The sequence below is a fragment of the Pelodiscus sinensis genome, chromosome 22, assembly GCF_052426305.1.
Source record: "Pelodiscus sinensis isolate ZL-2025 chromosome 22, ASM5242630v1, whole genome shotgun sequence".
Classification (NCBI taxonomy): domain Eukaryota; kingdom Metazoa; phylum Chordata; order Testudines; family Trionychidae; genus Pelodiscus; species Pelodiscus sinensis.
In genome coordinates this window covers 21,653,601-21,675,694 of record NC_143073.1, presented here as the reverse complement: position 1 = coordinate 21,675,694, position 22,094 = coordinate 21,653,601, and the positions used below count along the sequence as shown (strand labels likewise).

Below are 22,094 nucleotides of genomic sequence, written 5' to 3'. Positions count from 1 at the left end.
GCATTGACGCTGACCTTTCTGAGGTGCTTTGAGATCGGCAGATGAAAGAGACCAGCTGGAGGGAAAGGCGGGGCCAGTGCTGGTTTGGGCACTAGTCTGTGATGTGGGAAGCTCAGGCAATTCTCTGCTATGCTAGAGACTTCTTGTACCGGGCTGGGGCAAGTCACGTTAGGCAGCGAGCTGCCCTTGAACTCAGCGATATCTGAGTCTGCAGAGCACCTGGCATCAATGGAAGTGCTTAAATCCCTGGGAATTTCTGGGCCTCAGTTTCCCCCGTGTAGAATGAGGGTGCTTGTCCCATCCTCTCCCCAGACAGGGCAGGAGCATAAACGCAGGAATGAAGCCTGATGAAAAGGACACTTCAGCACTCGAGACGAGCCAGAAATCATTTATTGTGCTGCCTTTCATGGCTGTGCTAAGGCAGCCCAGTGTGGGAGCCGGTCCCTGCGGTCCTCGCTGCAGAAGCAGTGACGTGCAGTGTGGCCAGTCATGGCAGACTGAGCATGACCCTCATGATGGTTTTGCTGTACTCCTTGGAGGCCGGCTTGAACTCCTTCACGATCCCCTCGAGTTCCTCAATCGCCTCCTCTAGCTGGCTTCTTTCCATGGCGCCCAGGATGGCGCTGACAATCATGTCGACACCCACGCCCAGAAGGATGCCAGCCAAGGCGCCGCCCACGGAGACACCGATCTTCACCACGACTGTCATAAGTCCGGACAGGACGATGGTTCCCACCTCCGACAAGGCCAGATTAACGAAGATCCCTATAGCCACGGTGCCAGTGAGTCCAGCAACCCCGGTGGTCATAGAGCGCAGAATCTGCATCTTCTTGCTTTCTGGCTCCTGGAAATCGTGGAGCTTTCGGTAGAGATGGGGCTCCAGTTTTCTCTTCAGCTGTTCGTCAATGTCCTGCAGCTCACCCTGCACGGCCTTTATGGCTGCCAGGAGCACGTTGCAGTTGTCCTGGAGGGTGCCTTTCTCCTGTATGTGGATGGGCTGCAGCTTGCACTGACAGTGGGTGTTGAGGGCTCCAATCAGGTCATTAGTGGCATCAAAATTGAGCTCCATGCAGTTGACCAGCTCCTGGTGCAACCGCGCCACCCGCTCCCGCCGCCGCGGGTTGTCCGGGTAGAAGATGTCACTCCAGGACATTCTCCAGAGAGCTGCGGGAAGGGGGAGAAGACAGAAGTTTTAGCCAGAGCTCCCCACTGCACAGCCCTACCCCAACTCTCCCTCCCGCCAGCCATCAGGGGCTTGGCAGGGCTGTGACTCAGCTTCCCTTTAACAAAAATGTTTCCCAGGCCCGATTCCCAAAGGCTGCCCCCATGGCAGGCAGGGGTGGCAGGTTTGCAAGAAATTGTGGTGGGGCCCAGAATGTCCAGAGCCTGTATCCTTCCCCCACTCAGATCCCCCCCTCCACTGGCCCAAGGCTCTGGAGAGGGCTTAGGACAGAGGTGGGCAAAACAGCAACCAGGGCGTAGGGCCGGGGCGCGCGCAAAGTGGGGAGGGGCGCTTAGAGTTAACCACCAGCTGCTGCTCAGCAGATGGGTGACTCTAAGTGCAGTGCTCCCTTGCTGGATGGCGGCGGGGCAGAGAGACACTTTGCATGTCCCCCCCTTCCCTGGGCTCTCATTGACTTGGCAGATGAGGGGAGGGAGCGAGCAAAGTCTCTTCCCACTGCCAGCAGCACGGGCACGGAGAGGGAACTGCCAGCAGTTCAGATCAGCTGGCGGCTCACTTGGGGGAAGGAGCAAAGACTTCACACGCACCCCCCCCCAACCAATTTCTGAAATGGGGCCCATCAGAAATTATCGCCCATCCCTGGCTTAGAATGCCAGATGGAATCTGGGTGTGGCCGTGGCCCGATGGACCCGGGGAAGGGGGGTCGTGGTGCTGTGGGTGTGTTCCAGCCCAGTCCTGCCTCCCCCACTCAGGTCGCAGGGTCAGCCCCTTGGTGCAGCCTGCGTGTGTGCAGGGCTGGGCTCAGCGAGGCCCTGGGCTCGGCTGGCTCACGGGAATGCACTTGCTTAATGACGATCCCAGTTACTGGGTGAACCCCAAAACTGGGCTCCAGATGTCACGGATGCAGGGACACTGAGTCTGCAGAGGGAACCTCAGCTGTCTCCTCATGAACACGGTGCAGGAATTGCTCGTGGATTCGGGTGCTCCTCAACCTAGCCACCTCCTCCTGGAGCTCTCCCACTTAGCAGTGAATGGCTAAGGTGGCGTCCTGCCTGTGGAAGCAGGCTCTTTGCTGGCCAGGCCTCTCGCGCGTATTGCCATCCAAGCAAGAGGTCAACTTCCCCTTGATGAAAACCCTTACACTATGTAACTTAAAGATCAGCGACAAACAGGAACCAAAACCAGACCTGAAAAGTTCATGTAAAGTTCATGCTGGTTGTGCTGACCGTGCCATGCCTGACAAGGCAGAAAAGGAAAAACAGGAAACCATCTCACCCCCTTACTCCTGTCACTTAACAGACAAGGTCTGCTAGCCTATCACAAAAAGTGCGCAAAAGCTCTCTCTATAAAACAGCTTCCCCTCCTGTATCAAATTGAGGAATCCCGAATAACCATTGGATGGCGGAATATGAGCCAGGTCCGAGGACTGATCACCCGAGGGCCACCTCCCGCTCACCGAACCAAACGAGTTCCTGTAGAGCGTAACGTATACCAAACATAACGAATACCAAATATGTTGTTGTTGTAGTTTGTGTGTCTGTTAAATGTAAGTATTGTTATCTGAAATTGTTTAGAAGTATTAAGTAGTAGTGTTAAAAGTGTTAGGTAAATGATTAGTCTTATAAGTAAGACTGATGTAAATGTAAGTGTTAATAAACCCTAGTCCCTTGTTAACAACTATTGGGATTTAGAGAAACCTCAAAGAATTTTCTTCACTGTATTGCATTTTGCTTATTATACATTCTAATAATTATTTAGTGCCTACGTATGTAAGAAATTGATAAAATCATAATTTATACGTAGAAGCCCTTTAATAAAAGTTTAAAAGATATTTAGTAATAGTTTGCCTGTTTCTGCGCCTTCCTGGGACTAGCTACATTTCCGAACCTTTTACTTTAAACCACACTGCCCACAGCTGGGTGTCCTCACATCTGCCAATGGCCCGTAGCTCAGCCCCCTTGCAAGTGAAAGCAGAGATCAGTCCCCTATAAATGGGCCCAGCTCCCTAGCCCAGCCTGCACAAAGCAGCCAGGCAGCTGCAGTCTCACAGTAGTCCTGGGTTCTATTCCCAAGCCCCTGAGTACTGAAGGGAAGTCACTTTCATTTCTCCCTGACTCAGTTTCCCTGCCTTCAGCTTACATCTGGGAGTCAAATTAGAGCAGGGCTGGATTAAGATTCTGAGGGGCATATTGGAGAGAAGGGCCTAAGTATGAATTAATATTGCCGAGAAATTATGAAGTCATTGTATTTACATAAATTAACATATTTATTTCAACTTAATTCTTCAAACAAATAATTTTGATTTTCCAGCTTCGGCGGCTCCCGCCTCATGAATTATGTCATTGCAATTCAAAGACCTGACACTTTCCTTCTCAATCCTCAAAAGGGACAAAGGACGGAGGTGTTCTTGCTTATGTCCACACATCACGCTTATTTTGAAATAGAATGTCTACACTGCAGGAAAGCTTCAAAATGAGTTCAAGGCCGGCTCCCCTAATGTAGACGTGCTGTCTTGATTTAGAGGCCCAGCAAACACTGGGGAGGGGCTACACATGCCTTATTTTGAAATAGCTATTTCAGAATAGGCGTTATTCCTCGTAGAATGAGAGTTCGAGATTTCAGAATAAGCTGTCTGCTATTCTGAAATTATTTTGAAATAATGGAATGGCCATGTTATAGATGCTCGCACTGTTATTTCTAAATTACTCTAGTTAATTCAAAATAACGGTGCAGTGTAGATGTACCTCTTGAGTTATGGCGGATCGGAGAACATTTTTGATCCGTATTAGAAGAGAGAAGGAGCGTTCTCCGTTACCATGTGACAAATGCAACCATAATGCACATTCAGTAGTTGGGAAAGATTCTGTCACATTGGGTCAGCAATAGCTCGGTACATCCACATCAAGATGTTTTTGTCATCTTTTCTTTCTCTCCCTGAGGGTATGTCTACACTACCCTCCTAGTTCGAACTAGGAGGGTAATGTAGGCATATGCACTTGCAAATGAAGCCCGGGATTTGAATTTCCCGGGCTTCATTTGCATAAGCGGGGCTCCGCCATTTTTAAATCCCCGCTCATTCGAACCCCGTGCTGCGCAGCTACACGCGGCACGAACTAGGTAGTTCGGACTAGGCTTCCTAGTCCGAACTACCGTTACTCCTCGTGGAATGAGGAGTAACGGTAGTTCGGACTAGGAAGCCTAGTCCGAACTACCTAGTTCATGCCGCGTGTAGCCGCACGGCACAGGGTTTGAACGAGCGGGGATTTAAAAATGGCGGCGCCCCGCTTTATGCAAATGAAGCCCGGGAAATTCAAATCCCGGGCTTCATTTGCAAGTGCGGTATGCCTACATTACCCCACTAGTTCGAACTAGCGGGGTAGTGTAGACATATCCTGAGAGTGATGTGACCTCAGCAAATTGAAGAAATTATTTACTGGGAGACTGGTCTACTGGGTAGTTTTGACATGGACTGTCGATCTCTTCACTGCCCAAGGAACTTGACACGGTAGGTGACAAACTCGTCAGTCCACCGATGGTTTTCTCAATATTTTCATGGGCCTGAATCTGACATTCTGATGAACTTTTCAGTCTGTTGATGGTTGCGATGACGGTGTTAATGCTGAAGGCCTCTTTGTCACTGCACGAGTGGCCATTTGTATCCCCACCCGACTTCTGTCTTTATCGGTGGGTGGCAGACTGGTACTCCTGGGCAGCAGTCCTGGCGGTCCCCAAATTTCATACACATCCAAACACACATCCAAAGAACAGTTCCCAGACTCCTCGTTGGGTTTACGGCAGCGCAGAGGTCGGTGTGAGCTCTCTGCGAGCTTAGCCCGCACTTGCTGACTGGCTGTCGTGTATCATCCCAGCCCTCACTGGACGGGCCAGTGTCCAAGGGGTGAGTTGGATCCCTCCGGAGCTTCGCAGCGACTCTCCCTGCTGATTTTTGAGCTCCATCAGCCGTGACGTTCTCTAGTGTCCGGGATGTTGGGGTCCCAGGACACGTGCAGTCACAGCTTCAGTGCTGGCACTTCATGTCCTAGAGGGTGATGTGGGCACCGGGCGCCCCCTGGATGGGGAACCTCTGGGAACCACCCAACCATTGGTTGATACTGAGGAAAAATGACACCGTTCTTGGACCAAAGCAAAAGGATTCCTCCTGCCTCCTGTCCTGTTCCCCAGGCTGACCGTTGTGGGGAGCAAGGCGCTGGGCACAACCCACCTTGATCCCCACCTTCCCCTCTGCTGTTGTTAGTTGAGGTCGCCCCGATGGGAGCCCCAGAAGCTCAAAGCGCATTGGCAAACCAGGGATCGTGGTGCTGTGCCTTGGCCGCGCTACCCACTGGCAGTACCCATCTTCAAAAGAGGGAAGCAGGCCAATCCTGGGAACTACAGACCCATCTTGAAGCATTTGGAAGAGGGGGGAGTGATCAGGAACAGGCAACATGGATTCCTCAAGGACAAGTCCTGCCTGGCCAACCCGGATTCCTTCTGTGGCGAGGTGACTGGCTCTGTGGACACGGGGAGGTTGGTGGATGTGACCTACGTTGACTTTAGCAAGGCTTTTGATATGGTCTCTCACAGGATTCTTGCCAGCAATTTATGAAGTCCAGGTTGGATAAACAGACTGGAGGGTGGATAGAAACTGGCTAGATGCTTGGGCCCAACGTGTAGTGATCAACAGCTCGATGGCGCTTGGACGAAGTGTAGGGGATCCTGGATGGCCCTCCTATGACCAGAACAATAATGTCTGTGTTGTCAGGCCTTGCCCTGGCCTTGTCCAATGCATGTTCCACTCCCTGGGCCTACCCGGGTGCTTGGCTAGGCTGGCAGGAGCCGGTACTGCAAACTGTCCCATGACACCCCCCACTGCTGCCAAGTTGCAGTAAGCGTGAAACCTCGTCCTGGCTGAGGGGTTCGCCAATAGCCAGCCTATCTCCTGTGCTGGCTGGCAGCAGTGCAGGCTCCCGAGTTGGAGGCCAGAGAGCTGAACCCTCTGCCCCGACATGTCCTTGAAATATGGCATGCCTAGATCTCACCCCCACACGCACGATAGCCTGGCCACCCCCCTGCCATCCTCGCCTACCTCTGTGCCCTGGTCGTGTCCTCGATCTTATACTCCCCCCACTAGCTTATGGCTCTCAGTTCCCCCACGGGGACTAGAACGGAGACAATACTGCTTGTAGTTTGGGGGCTGCTTGGGGAGCTGGGGGTGAGATTTGCTCACGGCGGACAAGGGGCCGATGGTTCCTTCTCCACACCAGGACATTGCAGGGGCCCATGAAGAGCTGAGAACAGAAGCGGCTGCTGAAGAAGAATTCACTGGACAAGGGGCGTCTCTGCCCTTTGGCCCTCACGTACCCAAAGCCCGGCCCTGAAATACTGAAAACCTGGCTGGCTGCTGGCCCCCTGGGGCAGAGCTGGAATCCCCCCAGCCCGTCCAGTCCAGGCTTGGTTTCAGGCAGGGGAAGCGACAGGTAATAGGGGAGTGGGGGGCTGGCTCTGCACCCCTGGAAGGAGTGAGCTTTGGGCAGAAGGGGCGGAGCTGGGACAGCCAACACTCAGAGCCACCCGGAGCGTGTGGCGCCGCCTTTCCTCCGCCGGGCCCTCGGTGCTGGCCAGAGCGTGCGGTGGGCGCTTCAGGGGTGATTCTGAACGGGCACCCCACAGCGGTGGCAGCAGCTGGGAGCCCCGGGCCTTTTAGAATCGCTGGGCTCTGGAATGAATGCCCGTTTTCCCCTTCCTCCCATCCACAGGCCTCGTTTGGTGTAAGAGGCCTTGAATTGAAACACCTGACACCAGTGGTTTTTTTGTGATGGTACTGCCCAGTACCCAGTACCAGCACCTCCAGTCAGAGCTTACCTGGAAAGAACAGAGAGTACCAGCACCTCTGTAATGAAAATGGCAGACAGTCGGCTGGGTCTTAAAGAGTACCGTCACCTTTTTTTTTTAAACAAAAAAAGCACTGCCTGACACCCTAGCAAAGGTTGAAAATGTACTGTGCCTTGGAGTTCTCCTCAGACCTGGGCTGCAGACAGAAAACCCTGAGGTAGAATCTCTGGCCGGTAGGGTTGCCAGATACCTACACAAAAAATCCCGAATATGGCAGAGAAAAAAAATTGGTAGAACAAAAGAAGAAGAAGAAAGAAAAGGAAGATGCTCCTTTAAATTTCCCTGCTCCCTGCTGCTCCTTCCACTCCTGCCAGTCTGCCATCCAAGAAAAACAGAAAATATTTTCTGGGGTTTTTTTTACCAGAAAGAAGATGCAGTTTCTGGACTGTCTGGGCAAAAACCGAACACCTGGCTACCCTACTGGCCTGGCTGGGCAGAGAACTGCCTGGGAAACATCTGATAGGACAATTTCTCAAAGGAAACAGCCATTTTCTCAAAATCAGAACATTTGGAGGGGAGGTGCTGACTTTGGCAGGTAAACGTCTCACTGAATTTTCATGCTCTCAGTCCAGGAGCTGCTCCTGGCCTGTTGGCTCAGTGCCTTTCTGTGACTCAGTTTCCCCCCCAGTGTACCATGGGTGGTATTGACTCTGACCTTTCTGAAGTGCTTTGAGACCGGCAGATGAAAGATCTTTTGTACCGGGCTGGGGCAAGTCATGTTAGGCAGCGAGCCACCTTTGAACTTAGTGATGCCTGAGTATGTAGAGCACCTGGTCCCAGTGGTCTGAGATCAGTGGAAGTGCTTAAATCCCTGGGAATTTCTGGGCCTCGGTTTCCCCCTGTGTAGAACGGGGGTGATTGCCCTGTCCTCTCCCCAGACACAGTGGGAGGATAAATCCTGTGAATGAAGCCTGATGAAAAGGACACTTTAGCACTTGAGAAGAGCTAGAAATCATTTATTGTGCTGCCTCTCAGGGGGCTGTGTTAAGGCAGGAGCTGGCCCCACGGCCTTAGTTCCCGAAGTAGTGACGTGCAGTGTGGCCTGTCATGACAGCATGAGCATGACCCTCATGATGGTTTTGCTGTACTCCTTGGAGGCCGGCTTGAACTCCTTCACGATCCCCTCGAGTTCCTCAATCGCCTCCTCTAGCTGGCTTCTTTCTACAGCGCCCAGGATGGCGCTGACAATCATGTCGACACCCGCGCCCAGAAGGATGCCAGCTACGGCGCCGCCCACGGAGACACCGATCTTCACCACGACTGTCATAAGTCTGGACAGGATGATGGTTCCCACCTCCGACAAGGCCAGTTTAACGAAGATCCCCATAGCCACGGTGCCAGTGAGTCCAGCAACTACGGTGGTCACAGAGCGCAGAATCTGCATCTTCTTGCTTTCTGGCTCCTGGAAATCGTGGAGCTTTCGGTAGAGGTGGGGCTCCAGTTTTCTCTTCAGCTGTTCGTCAATGTCCTGCAGCTCACCCTGCACGGCCTTTATGGCTGCCAGGAGCACGTTGCAGTTGTCCTGGAGGGTGCCTTTCTCCTGTATGTGGATGGGGTGCAGCTTGCACTGACAGTGGGTGTTGAGGGCTCCAATCAGGTCATTAGTGGCATCAAAATTGAGCTCCATGCAGTTGATCAGCTCCTGGTGCAACCGTGTCACCCGCTCCCGCCGCCGGGGGTTGTCCGGGTAGAAGATGTCACTCCAGGACATTCTCCAGAAAGCTGCGGGCAGGGGGAGAAGACACATAGGCGATGTCTACACTGCACATTCTTGTGCAAGAAGATATGTAAATAAGGCACGGGGATGAATATCGCCATGCCTCATTTGCATATCTAATGAGCTGCCATTTTCCCGGAAAAGGCTATTGCACACGAAAGGGGCTGTCTGCACTGCTCCTTGTGCAAAAAAACCCCTCTTGTGCAAAGCTGTTCTGCCACTTATTTTCTGGAAGAATGACTCCTGTGCAAGAGTGACTAGGAATAGTCAGCATGGATTCACCAAGGGCAAGTCGTGCCTGACCAATCGGATTAGCTTCTATGATGAGGTAACTGGCTCTGTGGAAAAGGGGAAGTCAGTGGATGTGATAGACCTTAACTTTAGGAAAGCTTTTGGAACGGACTCCCACAATATTCTTGCCAGCAAGTTAAGGGAATGTGGATTGGATAAATGGACTGTAAAGTGGACAGAAATTTGGCAAGACTGTCCAGGTAATGATTAACAGCTCGATGTCAGGATGGCGGTCGGTTTCTAGCAGTGTGCCCCAAGGATTAGATCTAGAGCTGATTTTGTTCATCTTTATTAATGACCTGGATGAGGGGGCGGATTACACCCTTAGCAAGTTTGCAGATGACGCTAAGCTAGGGGAAGAGGTAGACATGCTGGAGAGCAGGGATAGAGCTTAGGGTCCAGTGTGACCTAGAAAGATTAGAGCAGCGTTTCCCAAACTATGGGCCACGGCCCAGTACCGGGCTGCGGAAAAAAAAAACGGGCCTCAGCGTGGCTGCCGGGAGGGGAGCACAGCGGGGTGGGCTGGGAGGAGGTTTGTGTCGGGAGAGAACCGGCTGCTGGGAAGCAGGGTTTGGGGCAGCAGGGCTGTCCCGTGGAGATGGGAGGGGTGGCCAGCGGAAGCAGGGTTGGGGGCAGCGGGGCCGTTCGGTGGAGATCGGGGAGGGCAGGCGACAGAACCAGGGCTGGCCGGGGGAGATCAGCAGGATGAGGATGGGAGAACTAGCTGCAGGAAGACGGGCTGGACGGGGGCAGCGGGGCTGGTTGGGGGAGATTGGGGAGGAGGGGTGAACTGGCTGCCAGAAGCAGGGCTGGACTGGGGAGATCAGGAGAAGAAGGGGGTGGGGGGGGAGCAGGACTGATCTGGGCTCATGCAGACCCTGGCACAGAAGAGAGTCCAGCCCGGGGATTCCAATCCCCCCCCCCCACATACCCTCCCTCGAGTAGTTGCGAACTGCCTGGCAGGTAGACACCCTCAGGCAGCGTGAGCACATCTACCCGCCAGGCAGTTCGCAGCTAAGGACTGATACACCTAATTATAATAAAACTTACCTAATTAGAAAATACTGGACATTTTATATGTCTGGTAATTTCTTAATTTGTTTCTCAGACAAAACCCTCAAATACCAGATTGTCCGGTACAAAACCGGACACCTGGCAACCCTACCCTTCCTTGCACCCTCCCTCGTAGACAGCTACCCTACCCCCAGTCTGCTCCTGCTCCTACCTCCTGGAGTGCCCATGCAGCGCCGGGTCCCCCAAGCCCTGGCCCAGGCTGGCGGAGGATGCAGCCGGGTGAAACACTGAAAATGTATTCGTTTTTTATTCTTTTTGTATATGTGTGTTTTTTTGGGGGCTGCAAAAAACAGTACTGAAAAAAACCGGGTTCCAACTAAAGTAAAAAGTTTGGGAAACCCTGATCTAGCCAGCTTTCTAGCCATCTTTATCCAATCCATATTCCCTTAACTTGCTGGCAAGAATATTGTGGGTCACTGTATCAAAAGCTTTGCTAACGCTGGCACTGGGGGCTTTGAGAGGACCAGAAACAACTTAGCTGAATATTCATCATTTGCTTAATGAATATGCAAATATGCAAATGAATGTTACAGGTCCTCCAAAAGCTCGTGAATGAATTTACTAGTCCCTGTGTCAAAAAGTTTGGGAACCCCTGGATTAGAGGATTGGGCCAAAAGAAATCTGATGAGGTTCTACAAGGACAAGTGTAGAGTCCTGCACTTGGGACGGAAGAATCCCAAGCATTGTTACAGGCTGGGGTCCAACTGGCTAAGTCAGGGGTTCTCAAACTTTGTGATATCACGACCTCCTAAAAAGCTAAATGAATTTGTGTGACCCCCCTAGCCTCACTGCTCCACGAGCAAAGATAATCATTTTATTGGGATTAGGATTGGACAAGAAATAAATATGCCAATAACTTTAGACAACTACATTTTTATTGGAAATAAGTAAAAAATATCACATTTGGAATCACTGTTTTAATGTGAAGGTTGAGCTTGTTTATTGTTGCATAATTTTTGAAATGTGGTAAACACTCCCCCCTGCCTCAGACCCAGGCCCCCCTAGGACCCCCCCATCCCAGGGCACTCCCCCTGCCTCAGACCCAGACCCCCCTAGGACCCCCCCATCCCAGGGCACTCCCCCTGCCTCAGACCCAGACCCCCCTAGGACCCCCCCATCCCAGGGCACTCCCCCTGCCTCAGACCCAGGCCCCCCTAGAACCCCCCATCCCAGGGCACTCCCCCCTGCCTCAGACCCAGGCCCCCCTAGAATCCCCCCATCCCAGGGCACTCCCCCCGCCTCAGACCCAGGCCCCCCTAGAACCCCCCCATCCCAGGGCACTCCCCCCTGCCTCAGACCCAGACCCCCCTAGAATTCCCCCATTCCAGGGCACTCCCCCTGCCTCAGACCCCTAGGATCCCCCCATCCCAGAGCACTCCCCCCGCCTCAGACCCAGGCCCCCCTAGAACCCTCCCCATCCCAGGGCACTCCCCCCTGCCTCAGACCCAGGCCCCCCTAGAATCCCCCCATCCCAGGGCACTCCCCCCGCCTCAGACCCAGGCCCCCCTAGAACCCCCCCATCCCAGGGCACTCCCCCCTGCCTCAGACCCAGACCCCCCTAGAATTCCCCCATTCCAGGGCACTCCCCCTGCCTCAGACCCCTAGGATCCCCCCATCCCAGAGCACTCCCCCCGCCTCAGACCCAGGCCCCCCTAGAACCCTCCCCATCCCAGGGCACTCCCCCCTGCCTCAGACCCAGACCCCCCTAGAATTCCCCCATTCCAGGGCACTCCCCCTGCCTCAGACCCAGACCCCCCTAGAATTCCCCCATTCCAGGGCACTCCCCCTGCCTCAGACCCAGACCCCCCTAGAATTCCCCCATCCCAGAGCACTCCCCCTACCTCAGATCCAGCCCCCCTAGAACCCCTCCATCGCAGTGCACTCCCCCCTCCCCCTGAGGCAGGCACCCTCAGCAACTGGAGCCAGGCTCCAATCAAATCTCCCCCCTCCCCTCCCCTCCCCTCCCCTCTCCGAGCCAGGCATGGAGGAGGAATTTTACCTTTTAAAGCCTCTGCTTCTGCCACCCGCTGCCTCAGCTGGCAGCTTGCAGGGGAAGCACCACGTGGCCAGCTGCAGGTCTCTGCGGGTCAGGTGGGCCAGAGCAGTGCGCGCTCTGCTCCCCCCCAGCCAGGCACCCGGCTACTGCCCCCCCCCCTCTTCACTAGATTCTGCGCTGCTCACTCCCCCGCCAGGCGTGGCAGGGGAAATGGACCGGACGAGCCGGACTGCCTGGAGATGCCGGGGGAGACACAAATGGAAAAAACAAAAAAACCCCAGTGGATCCGGCTGCGACCCCCCTGTAAGTCGGTCGCGACCCCCCCGCAGTTTGAGAAATGCTGGGCTAAGTAGCAGTTCTGCAGAAAAGGGCCTGGGGGCTACAGTGGATGAGAAGCTGGATATGAGTCAACAGGGCGCCCTTGTAGCCAAGAGGTCTAATGGCATATTGGGGTGCATTAGGAGGAGCATTGCCAGTAGATCCAGAGATGTCATTATTCCCCTTTATTTGGCTCTGGTGAGGCCACCTCTGGAGTATTGTGTCCAGTTCTGCCCCCCCGCCCCACTATAGGAAGGATGTGGACGCATTGGAAAGGGTCCAGGACACATTGGAAAGGGTCCAGTGGAAGGAAACCAAAATGACTTGGGGGCTGGAGCACATGACCTACAAGCAGAGGCTGAGGGATTTGGTTCTATTTAGGCTGCAGGAGAGAAGAGCGAGGGGGGATTTTAGAGCAGCCTGCAACTCCCTGAAGGGGGGGGCAAAGACTTCACCCACCCCCCCCACTCTCTGACCAATTTCTGAAGTGGGCCCTGTCGGAAATGATCGCCCATTCCTGACTTAGAATCTGGGTGTGGCCGTGCTCCAAGGGACGGGGTGCGGGGGGAGGGGGGGGGTTGTGGTGCTGTAGGCGTGTTCCAGCCCAGTCCTACCTCCCCCACTCAGGTCGCAGTGTCAGCCCCTCGGCGCAGCCCCCGCGGCTCTGAGTGTGTGCAGGGCTGGCTTCAGCGAGGCCCTGGGGTCAGCTGGCCCACGGGAATGCACTTGCTTAATGACGATCCCAGTTACTGGGCAGGGACTGATGCAGGGACACAGAGTCGGCAGAGGGAAGCCAGGTCCCTGCCTCCTGCCCACCAGTCTGCAGAGAGAAGGGGGAAGTCTAGGCGACTGTGGGTTGCATGCGGGCGACTGCTTTGAAATGCACAAGAATCCCCAGCAGGGCTCTTGTGCTGGAGTCCGGGCTCAGAGAGGGACACACAGCATCCCGCTGACCCTGGGCTCCATGCTACACTGGGAGTGCCCAGCTGATCCCGGACTCCACAGCTGCCCCTTCGGAAGACGCGAAGGTGGCAGTTTCAAAGGCAGCAGCCGCTGCCCAGCTGATCCGTGGAGCAAAAGCTTATCGGAGAGTCGACTAGTCTTTTACTTTGTTATCCCCAAAGCCTTGTCGCATGCACTGAGTTACCTGCTCGCTGAGCGCTGGGAAGCTGCAGAGCCGCTCGCTGGGCAGAGATCAGCTCCAAGCAGGAGGCTTAGGAAGGAGAGGTGGGAGATCTTTGGGGAGGATCCCTCTGCTGGGAGGCTGAAACTGCTCTGTGCAGGCTGGACCAGGGTGTCTGGCACCTTTATAGAGGATCAGATCTCGGCTTTCACTTTCGAGTGGGCTGAGTGGCAGCTTTGGCCATACCCACCTGTGATTTCCAGCTTTTGTTTAGTTAGTGACTGAGGGAGTATGGCGGGGGGGGGGGGGGGGGGGGAGGCGGGGGGGGAGGGAGCGGGAGGAGGAGGATTTCTGTCTTCCATTTCTCCATGTGATTGCAAGGAAAGAGGGACTGGCTGAATGCGGAGTCCTGGCTCCCCCACCCTAGTCACAAGGCAGAGGAAGGTCCAGGAATGTGATCAGTCCGCAGCCTCAGCCATGCCCCAGCTGCAAAGCCTGCAGCATCTCTTGGATCCATGCTGCCGTCTTCCATCACTGGACCGGACAGGACAGAGCTCCCCAGCCCTGCCAAGGCCCCACCCTGTCGGGAAGCACTGAGGCCGCCCCCCCCCCTCACCTTTCCCAGGGGCCCAGCAATTCTGTCAGTACCTAGGGTTGCCTGATGGTTTAACCAAAAATATAGACACGCCCCCCCCGAAAAAAAAACACCAGGGAAAAATTCTGTTGAGGGGAGAAAAAAAAAAGGGGGGGGGAACTAAAGTTGTTGAGAACAAACAAAGGAATCCAAGAGTTATTAAGCCAAAAAAAACCCCAAAAAACCAACCCCCTCCTCCCCCAACCAAAAAAAACCCAGTATGAGAACAGCATGGCCCTTTCACAGTGGCTGTGTCTAGACTGGCAAGTTTTTCCGCAAAATCATCTGCTTTTGCGGAAAAACTTGCCAGCTGTCTACACTGGCCGCTTGAATTTCCGCAAGAACACTGATGATCTCATGTAAGATCGTCAGTGTTCTTGTGGAAATACCGTGCTGCTCCCATTCAGGCAAAAGCCTTCTTGCGCAAATCATTTGTGCAAGAGGGCCAGTGTAAACAGCACAGTACTGTTTTCCGCAAAAAAGCCCCGATCATGAAAATGGCGATTGGGGCTTTTTTGTGGAAAAGCGTCCATGGCCAATATAGACGCGCTTTTCCGAAAATGCTTTTAACGGAAAATTTTTCCGTTAAAAGCATTTCCGGAAAATCATGCCAGTGTAGACGTAGCCAACGTGTGCAGAGTCAGAACAGGGATAGGAGCATGGGACCGGTTGAGCACTAAGACCCAGGGAAGGCATTGCTTCCCCTTGGTCTTTAGGCTTTTTGCCAGGGGCCATTTTGTTTTCTTGATCAAGCCAGAACGCAGCTTCCTTGCAGAATCAAGTAAGTAGGAGGTCTGGGGCCATGAGCATTGCTGATACGGCCGGGGATGTGCCACCGAAGGGGGAAGCCACCGGGGAAATGGCGCCATGGCCGGACACCGGAGCAGTTGCAGGAGCGGCTGTAAGACCTGCGAGAGGCCCCACCTTTGATAGCGAGGGGCGGGGGGATGAGGAGAAGGCGTGGCCATGCTCGGGGGGGGGGAGGCGCTGACCTGGGAGCACCAGATTTAAAACCAGCCAACCTCCGGTCAGGAGGAAAGACCGAATCTGGGGAGGGTCTGGGCTCCAGGGGACGGGGTGTAACCGCAGGAGAGTGGCCGGCAGAAGGTGCATTTGGGCTAGCCTGGGAGCTTAAGAGGGTAGGAAGGAGCCCAGGGCAGGGCTTCTAGCCCATGGGTCAGTGAGTTTCGGGCAGTGTCCCCACTGACCACAGGAAGAGGATAGAACGACATTTCCCTTTCCCCAGGGCCCTGGGCTGGGACCCGGAGGTGAAGGCGGGCCCGGGTCCCCCAACTCCCCACCCTGAGGCAAGGAGGCGAGGGGCACTAATAAAGGCGTGAATGTGCATCAGTTAATGCAGACTGTGAGCATAGGCTGTATAGTAACGGCATTGAACTCATCCCTGGTGGGTGTGTGATTGACTACAGAAGGTGGGGGAGGGGCTGAGAGCCCGGAGAGGGGCATGGTCCCCCATACGGACCCCATGACGAGGCGTTATTCCTCATAGAATGAGGCTTAGAGATTTCAGAAGAAGCCGTACGTTATTTTGAAATAATTTGGGCTGTGCAGGCATTCGCAAATAATGGTGCAGTGTCGACACACCTCTTGAGCCAAGGTGGATCGCCGGACGTTCTGACCCTTCTTAGAAGAGAGAAGGACCGGTCTCCATTACCAGTAGTGACAAATGCAGCCTTAGTGCACAGTCAACAGTTGGGAAAGATTCTGTCACATTGTGTTAGGCCCTAGAGAATTGGGCCTAGTGCAGTTATGTCAAGACAGATCAAGGAAAGAGGTTAACAAAAGTTTCTGGGCAGAACTAGAGACATGGTTCAAGCAAGGGACGCTCCCTACATACTTGCTTGAGTTGCAGAAGTAAAGTAAGTGAAAGGCTGCATTCCTATACCAGTTGTGATGGGAACAGCTAGTTTGAGAACTGATAAGGTAACTCCCTGTTTCTGTACTCACCCTGATCTTAAAAAGCGACGAGGAGTCCTGTGGCACCTTATAGACTAACTGAAGTGTAGGAGCATAAGCTTTCGTGGGCAAAGACCCACTTCCGAAAGCTTATGCTCCTACACTTCAGTTAGTCTATAAGGTGCCACAGGACTCCTCGTCGCTTTTGCAGATTCAGACTAACACGGCTACCCCTCTGATACTTGACACCCTGATCTTAAGGAACTGTCTCTGCCCTCTGTTTGTTTTAACTCCCTGTCTCCTTGTTGTTTGGTTCTTGCCTTCTGGGCTGATAAGAAAGCTGTTGACGCATTATGAATTGCTTAAGGCCATGAAGTATACCCATTAACACTAGAAGCTTCTAACTAATTAAGGGAGGGCTGAGATGCTTGGGCAAATGTTTTATGACGCGACGGAACTGTCTATATAATTTTGTTACTGAAAGCAGGGCTGGTTCACTTGGGAGATGGGCTGCTCTCTATTGTAGTGCGCACTATTCAATAAAGAGCTTGTGATTGGATCTTGCTGGTGTTGCCTGTCTCTTTGCGGTCAGACAACGAACAGAGGCCGTCCGGGTTCGAGTCCCCGACAATTGCATCAGCGATAACTGGGTACATCCAAATCGAGATGCTTTCGGCATCTCTGGTACTCCTGGGCAGCGGTCCTGGCGGTTCCCGTATTTCATACACATCCAAACTCTCCCGCGTTGGCTGAAGAACAGTTCCCAGACTCCTCATTGGGTTTACGGCAGCGCAGAGGTCGGTGTGAGCTCTCTGCGAGCTTAGCCTGCACCTACTGATTGGCTGTCGCGTATCATCCCAGCCCTCACTGGACAGGCCAGCGTCCAACGGGCGCGTTGGATCCCTCTGGAGCTTTGCAGCGTCTCTCCCTGCTGATTGTTGAGCTCCATCAGTTGTGACGTTCTCTAGTGTCCCAGGACAAGTGTTGGGGTCCCAGGACAAGTGTAGTCACCACGTCAGTGCTGGCACCTCATGTCCTGTGGGTGACGTGGGCACCAGGTGCCCCCTGGATGGGGAACCTCTGGGAACTATCCAACCACTGGTTGATGCTGAGGAAAAATGACACAGTCCTTGGACCAAAGCAAAAGGATCGATCCCTCCTGCTTCCTCTCCTGTCCCCTGGGCTGACGATTGTGGGGAGCCAGAGGCTGGTCACAACCCTCCCCATTCTCCTTTGCGTTGGCAAAGCAGGGGGCGTGGTGCTGCGCCTTGGCCACACTACCCACTGGTGGGGCTACAGGTGGCACCAATGGCCGGCTCTCTGAAGGGATTCAAAGGCCTCCGGGGCAGAGGGGGGAGACAGGCGGTTCCTGATTGTTGGGGTGCTGATGACTCTGAGAACCCCCCTAGCAGCTGCCCCCCTGCTCTCTGCGGAAGGGGTGAGCCAGACCCTCTGGCAGGAGGCAGCTGGCCCATGGAAAGCCTCAGGAAGGCAACAGCTGAGGAGTATGTGACGGGCGGGGGAAAGGGGGGATTCCTGGTTTACAGTTTCCCACGTGATTGCAAGGAAAGAGAGACTGGCTGGGCGCCAAGCTCTGCCTTTCTTCCTGGTCACAAGGAACAGAAAAACCCATAAATACAACCACTGTGGAGCCAGCGAGCCTGCAGCTCCTCCCCACAGCGCCTCTCCGAGTCCTTCCTCCTGCCACACAGGGAGGCGCCGGCTTCTCATCACGAACTGGACACTGAAGGGTGAGAGGTGCCGGAGCCACTCAGAGTCAGGGCCCCGCGGTTCCATTCCCGGCTCCAGAAGGGGAGTGGGTCTAATGGTTAGAGCAGGAGGGCTTGGCAGTCGGGACTGCCGGGTTCCATCCCCAGCCCTGGGAGGGGAGTGGGGTCTAGTGGTTAGAGCAGAGAAACACCCAGCTCTCCCAGAGCAGCAGCGCTAATCGGGTCCGTGGGCCCAGCGTCCCCTTGGGGCTCTCAGAAGCAGTTTCTCTGCTCGCTGGGCCGGGCCGGCTCTGCAGCTCCTCAGGGGCCCTCCAGAGCTGGAGGGAGCTGCCTCAGGAGCTGACGGGGTCAGGGCACGAAGAGTTTCCCCTTTCTGGCCTGCGCTGTTGTGAGGAGTCAGGTCTGCAGCTTAGGCCCGCTCTCCCTACCTGCCCTGAGGGAGCATCCTACCGAGAGCCAGATAGCCCGGCCCCCCCGCCTTCGCCTGCTGGGACGAGCCACCTTCTGAGGTGAGAGCAACCTTTGTCACTGCCCCCCAAAGCCACAGCCAATGGGGAGCAGCACCCGGAATCCCCCAGTCTGAGCTGGCTGCGGAGGGCTGGGCCGGGCATGGGCAGATGCCCAGAGGATTCTGTGGGAAGGAGTCGATCTCTCCCAGTCATTGTTACCATGGAGAGGACTCTGGGCTGAGTCCTTTCGCTTTGGCTTTTGTGCCCCCCAAACAGCCCTTTAAATCCCACCCAGGGATATGGACGTGCCGAGCATGCGGCAGCCACACGGTTTCCCACCTTTGCGCCAGGAGTCACGTCGAATAGGACAGGGGCCGGATGCATGGAAATTCTGAGTGCAGGGAGAATCCCTTCCTGACAGCTGTTAGTTAGAGGCGGGGCCATGCCCTGGAGCATGAGAGTGTCTGATCTTTTCAAATGTAAAGTGTTTTTTCCTGAATGTCATTCTGGCTCTCTCTGCCCAACCTCTTTTTGGGGATTGTTGGGTTCATGTCGCTGGCAAATACTGAGACACCCTTCCCTGCACTGCATTTCAAAGGAACAGCCTGCCAGCTCCATCGCAGGCCCCCATGTCCTCGCACTGCAGATCCCGGCAGGGAAATGCTTCCGCCCCTCACCCGCGTTCTCTGCTTTGTTCCCAGCCCCGCGATGCTCTCCCTGTTCTACGGCACAGACAGAGAAAGGCAGCGGCTCGTGCGGGTGAGCCAGGCCCTGCACGACTCCCTACAAGGCTGCATCTTAGCCACCCGCACGCTGCTCCATCTCCTCAGCCAGCACCTTGACACCAGCGTGGGCCTGGAACCGGTGGGGGGCGACGTCCCTGTGGGGCAGAGCCTGGAGCACCTGCTGTGGGCGGCCCGGGAGATCCACGCCGCGGCGGAGCAGACGGACAGACACGTGCAGAAGAACATCAGCCGGGAGCTGTACACCCGCCTGGCCTCCCCCTATTCCTCGCTGCAGGAGAAGGCGGCCATCGTCCGGGACTTCCACCAGGCCACCATGGGCATCTTCGGCAGTGTGGGCGGCCCCGTGGTGGCCGTGGTGCTGCGGAATGCCGGCCTCCCTGAGCGGCTGGAGGCGGCCCTGCGGGAGGCGGAGGCCTCTCCGGTGCTGCGCCTGCCGGTGAATGACCTGCTCCTGGGCAGCGAGGAGATCGCCAGAGCCTTGTCCACCCCCACTGCCTGTGCGGGCCTAGCTGGGGATACGCCTGCAGGGCCCCCTCAGAGCAGCCCCGTCTCCGGGACTGGCCTGGTGCAGACTCTGCAGGGCTACCTGCCCGAGGCCGTGACGGGCTGTCGAGCCAGGAACGCCGTGATGGCTGCCACCGGGCACCTGGAGGAGGCGCGCCAGGCGCTGGCACCGGCCTGCAAGTCTTTCCAGCTGCTGGCTGTTGAGGCTGAGGTCTACGTGGGCCTGATCGCAGAGCAGCAGCTGGGAAGGGCCGAGGGGCCAGGCCAGATCCCTGCCGGCCTCGCCCACTGAGCTGGGCCGGCAGAGCCATGGCAACAGGCCTGCTTGCCCCGGCACACACGGGCAGGTGCTGCCCCAGGTGCTGCGCTGGTTATGAAGCCCCACAGAGCCCAGCGCCTGGGGCTGGCAGCCGGAGGCCATGGCAAATAAAAGGAACCCCGGGCCCGGGTCTCACTGCTCTGTCCCACATGTGCTGGCCCAATGGCCTTACAACCACACTCCTCTCCCAACCCGGGGTGGGGGGGGGGGGGGGGAATCCGCTCTGAGGTGTGAATCAGGAGCAACCCCCTAGGGAATGGAGCCAAATCCCTCTGTGGTATAACTCTGGGGGAGGACTTGGCCTGATTCCCCTCTCTGCTGTAAATGAGGAGTGACCCTGGGGGGGGGGGGGGGATCCGCTCTGAGGAGTGACTGGGGGGGGGGGGGAGAGATCCGCTCTGAGAAGTACCTTCAGAGGAAAAGGGGCTGATCCTTCCCTTATGTGGTATAAACTAGGAGTAACTCCTGGCGGTGAGGGGCATGGGACGAATTCCTCCTCACTCTGCCTGGTGTAAATTAGGAGTAACTCCATGGGCACCAAAGAGCCATTTCCCCTTATTTACTCTGGTGTAAATGGTGGCGACTTCATGAGCATTCGTGGGACGGATTCCCCCTCACTCTGGTGAAAATCAGGAGTAACATGGAAAAAGCCGTTTTCCCGAAGGATTTTTGGGTTCAAATACAACAACAACATTTGACTTTTTGAGTAAGAAACAGGGCATGTTCTCCCGCTGAGTTTAGAAAAGTGCAGCCTGCTGGTTTTTATTTGAAAAACAAAACCCTGAGTCACAAATAAAAGTTGATTTCCCCTGCAAACTGTTTGTATCTGTGTGTGGGAAGGGGGGGCGGCGAGGAAGGGGGAGAGACAATTGGGGCATGTTGATGAAAAAAATTCATTTTCCAAGTCCCTTTATGGTTAAAAGAAAACCCAGGTGCTGGTTTGGGTTCCAGGTTTATAGTCTGAGATTTTAAAAAACTTTTGATTTCAAATCTGACTTGGGGTCCCCGTTTTGGATCCGGGGCTTTTGCCAACTGCCTCATTTCACGTGCAACGGGGAGCCCTAATATCGGGGCCTTGTCTTAGGCAGTGACCTCCCTCCCCCCCAATGAAGTGTCCCAGTGCTAAAACGCGACCCGCCAATGGCCCCCTTCCACCAGTCCTCAGAACATACCCGCCAAAGAACCCAGCTCCCTGTGTCAGGTGGGGGAGAGGCCCTGGAGGTGGGGGGTGGGGGTCCTAGGTCCTGGCTCTGTAGCTCGGCACATGCCCAGCCCTCCTTGCTCAGGGGCAGCCTGAACCGTCTCCAGTGCCATGTATCAATAGTCCTGCATGGGCCTAAGCCAGGCCAAGCCTGGAGCAGGTGGGAGTCTGAGCTCGTTCCCCAGAGGGGGCTCCCAGCCTTTGTGCGGGGGAGGGGAACGGGTCAGGTCTGGGTGCTGACCCTGCCCATGGCACTTTGGACTGGGCCAGACCAGACCCCACCCGCCCTCAAGGCGCCAGGTGGAGCAGGAGGCTCTGGAGTTGCAGTGGCACCAGCGCCAGGGAGCAGCTGGCAGGTCCAGAGCTCTGGGCCAGTCCTGGGGGATGGGGGCCCTTCAATGGGCTGTCGTACCTCGGTGTTTTCGTACCTCAGTACCTTCGATGGTCTGGACTGTCAGTGTCAGGGTTGTTGGATCAGGGTCATCCTGGTGCGCTCCTGACAGGACCTCTACTCCTTCGGTGATGATAAACTTTCAGCTGCGTGCGTAACAATCGGTGCTCCCTTTATCTAGAGCGTTAGACCCCGGGCACTTGGGTCAACACAGGAGATCTCTGAGAGGCCCCAGAAACGACAGATGCAGGCAAGGTTTGAAATCAATCGAGCAGGTTTATTGTCAAATGCGAAGCTCTACCAGTTGGTAACAGAGATCAGTACAACGTTACACCACTGGGCACTATGGCCCGCGTTGACAAGGTACCAACAGGCCTATTGCCATAGATCAGATATTAACAGCAGTTAGTCAAAGTTAAGCTCCTGTGCATTCTGTAAGTTTAGGCAACGACACCTGCCGTTCAGGCGCCTAGTGCGCCGCCCCAGGTCGGCCGGAGAGCACCCTCTGCGGTGTCCTTTTATAGACAGAGACAAACAACTTACATCATTTCTTTATGTACGGGTTACCACTCTCTGTTGCCTAGTTACCACCCCTCATCTTACGGAAGAGGG

The 22,094-nt window shown here is 55.2% G+C and overlaps 3 protein-coding genes across 6 annotated transcripts; 1 reads left to right on the top strand and 2 right to left on the bottom strand.

Annotated features, from left to right (window-relative positions):
- Positions 1-350: 350 nt before the first annotated feature.
- LOC106731550 (single-pass membrane and coiled-coil domain-containing protein 3-like) lies at positions 351-13,756 on the bottom strand. 3 transcript variants are annotated; one of them, XM_089772362.1, is made up of 2 exons: positions 13,086-13,221; positions 351-1,164 (listed from the first exon to the last, which is right to left on the bottom strand). In XM_089772362.1, the coding sequence occupies exon 2, from the start codon at positions 1,151-1,153 to the stop codon at positions 488-490; it is 666 nt and encodes a 221-aa protein (XP_089628488.1). In that variant the 5' UTR covers positions 1,154-1,164; positions 13,086-13,221; the 3' UTR covers positions 351-487. The 3 variants fall into 3 exon arrangements, with proteins under 3 accessions (XP_089628488.1, XP_089628487.1, XP_075763144.2); XM_089772361.1 differs by lacking the exon at positions 13,086-13,221 and adding an exon at positions 12,157-12,294; XM_075907029.2 differs by lacking the exon at positions 13,086-13,221 and adding an exon at positions 13,619-13,756 and having other exon boundaries at positions 352-1,164.
- On the bottom strand, positions 8,016-13,754 carry LOC102448706 (single-pass membrane and coiled-coil domain-containing protein 3-like). Of its 2 annotated transcripts, none has more exons than XM_089772360.1 (2): positions 13,619-13,754; positions 8,016-8,797 (listed from the first exon to the last, which is right to left on the bottom strand). In XM_089772360.1, exon 2 carries the CDS (start codon positions 8,784-8,786, stop codon positions 8,121-8,123), a length of 666 nt encoding a protein of 221 aa, XP_089628486.1. In that variant the 5' UTR covers positions 8,787-8,797; positions 13,619-13,754; the 3' UTR covers positions 8,016-8,120. The 2 variants fall into 2 exon arrangements, with proteins under 2 accessions (XP_089628486.1, XP_075763142.1); XM_075907027.2 differs by lacking the exon at positions 13,619-13,754 and adding an exon at positions 12,157-12,296.
- A 3,980-nt stretch (positions 13,757-17,736) lies between the features above and the next one.
- Positions 17,737-20,706, top strand: LOC106731549 (uncharacterized). The gene is made up of 2 exons (XM_075907023.2): positions 17,737-17,893; positions 19,023-20,706. Exon 2 carries the CDS (start codon positions 19,030-19,032, stop codon positions 19,861-19,863), a length of 834 nt encoding a protein of 277 aa, XP_075763138.2. The 5' UTR covers positions 17,737-17,893; positions 19,023-19,029; the 3' UTR covers positions 19,864-20,706.
- Positions 20,707-22,094: the final 1,388 nt, after the last annotated feature.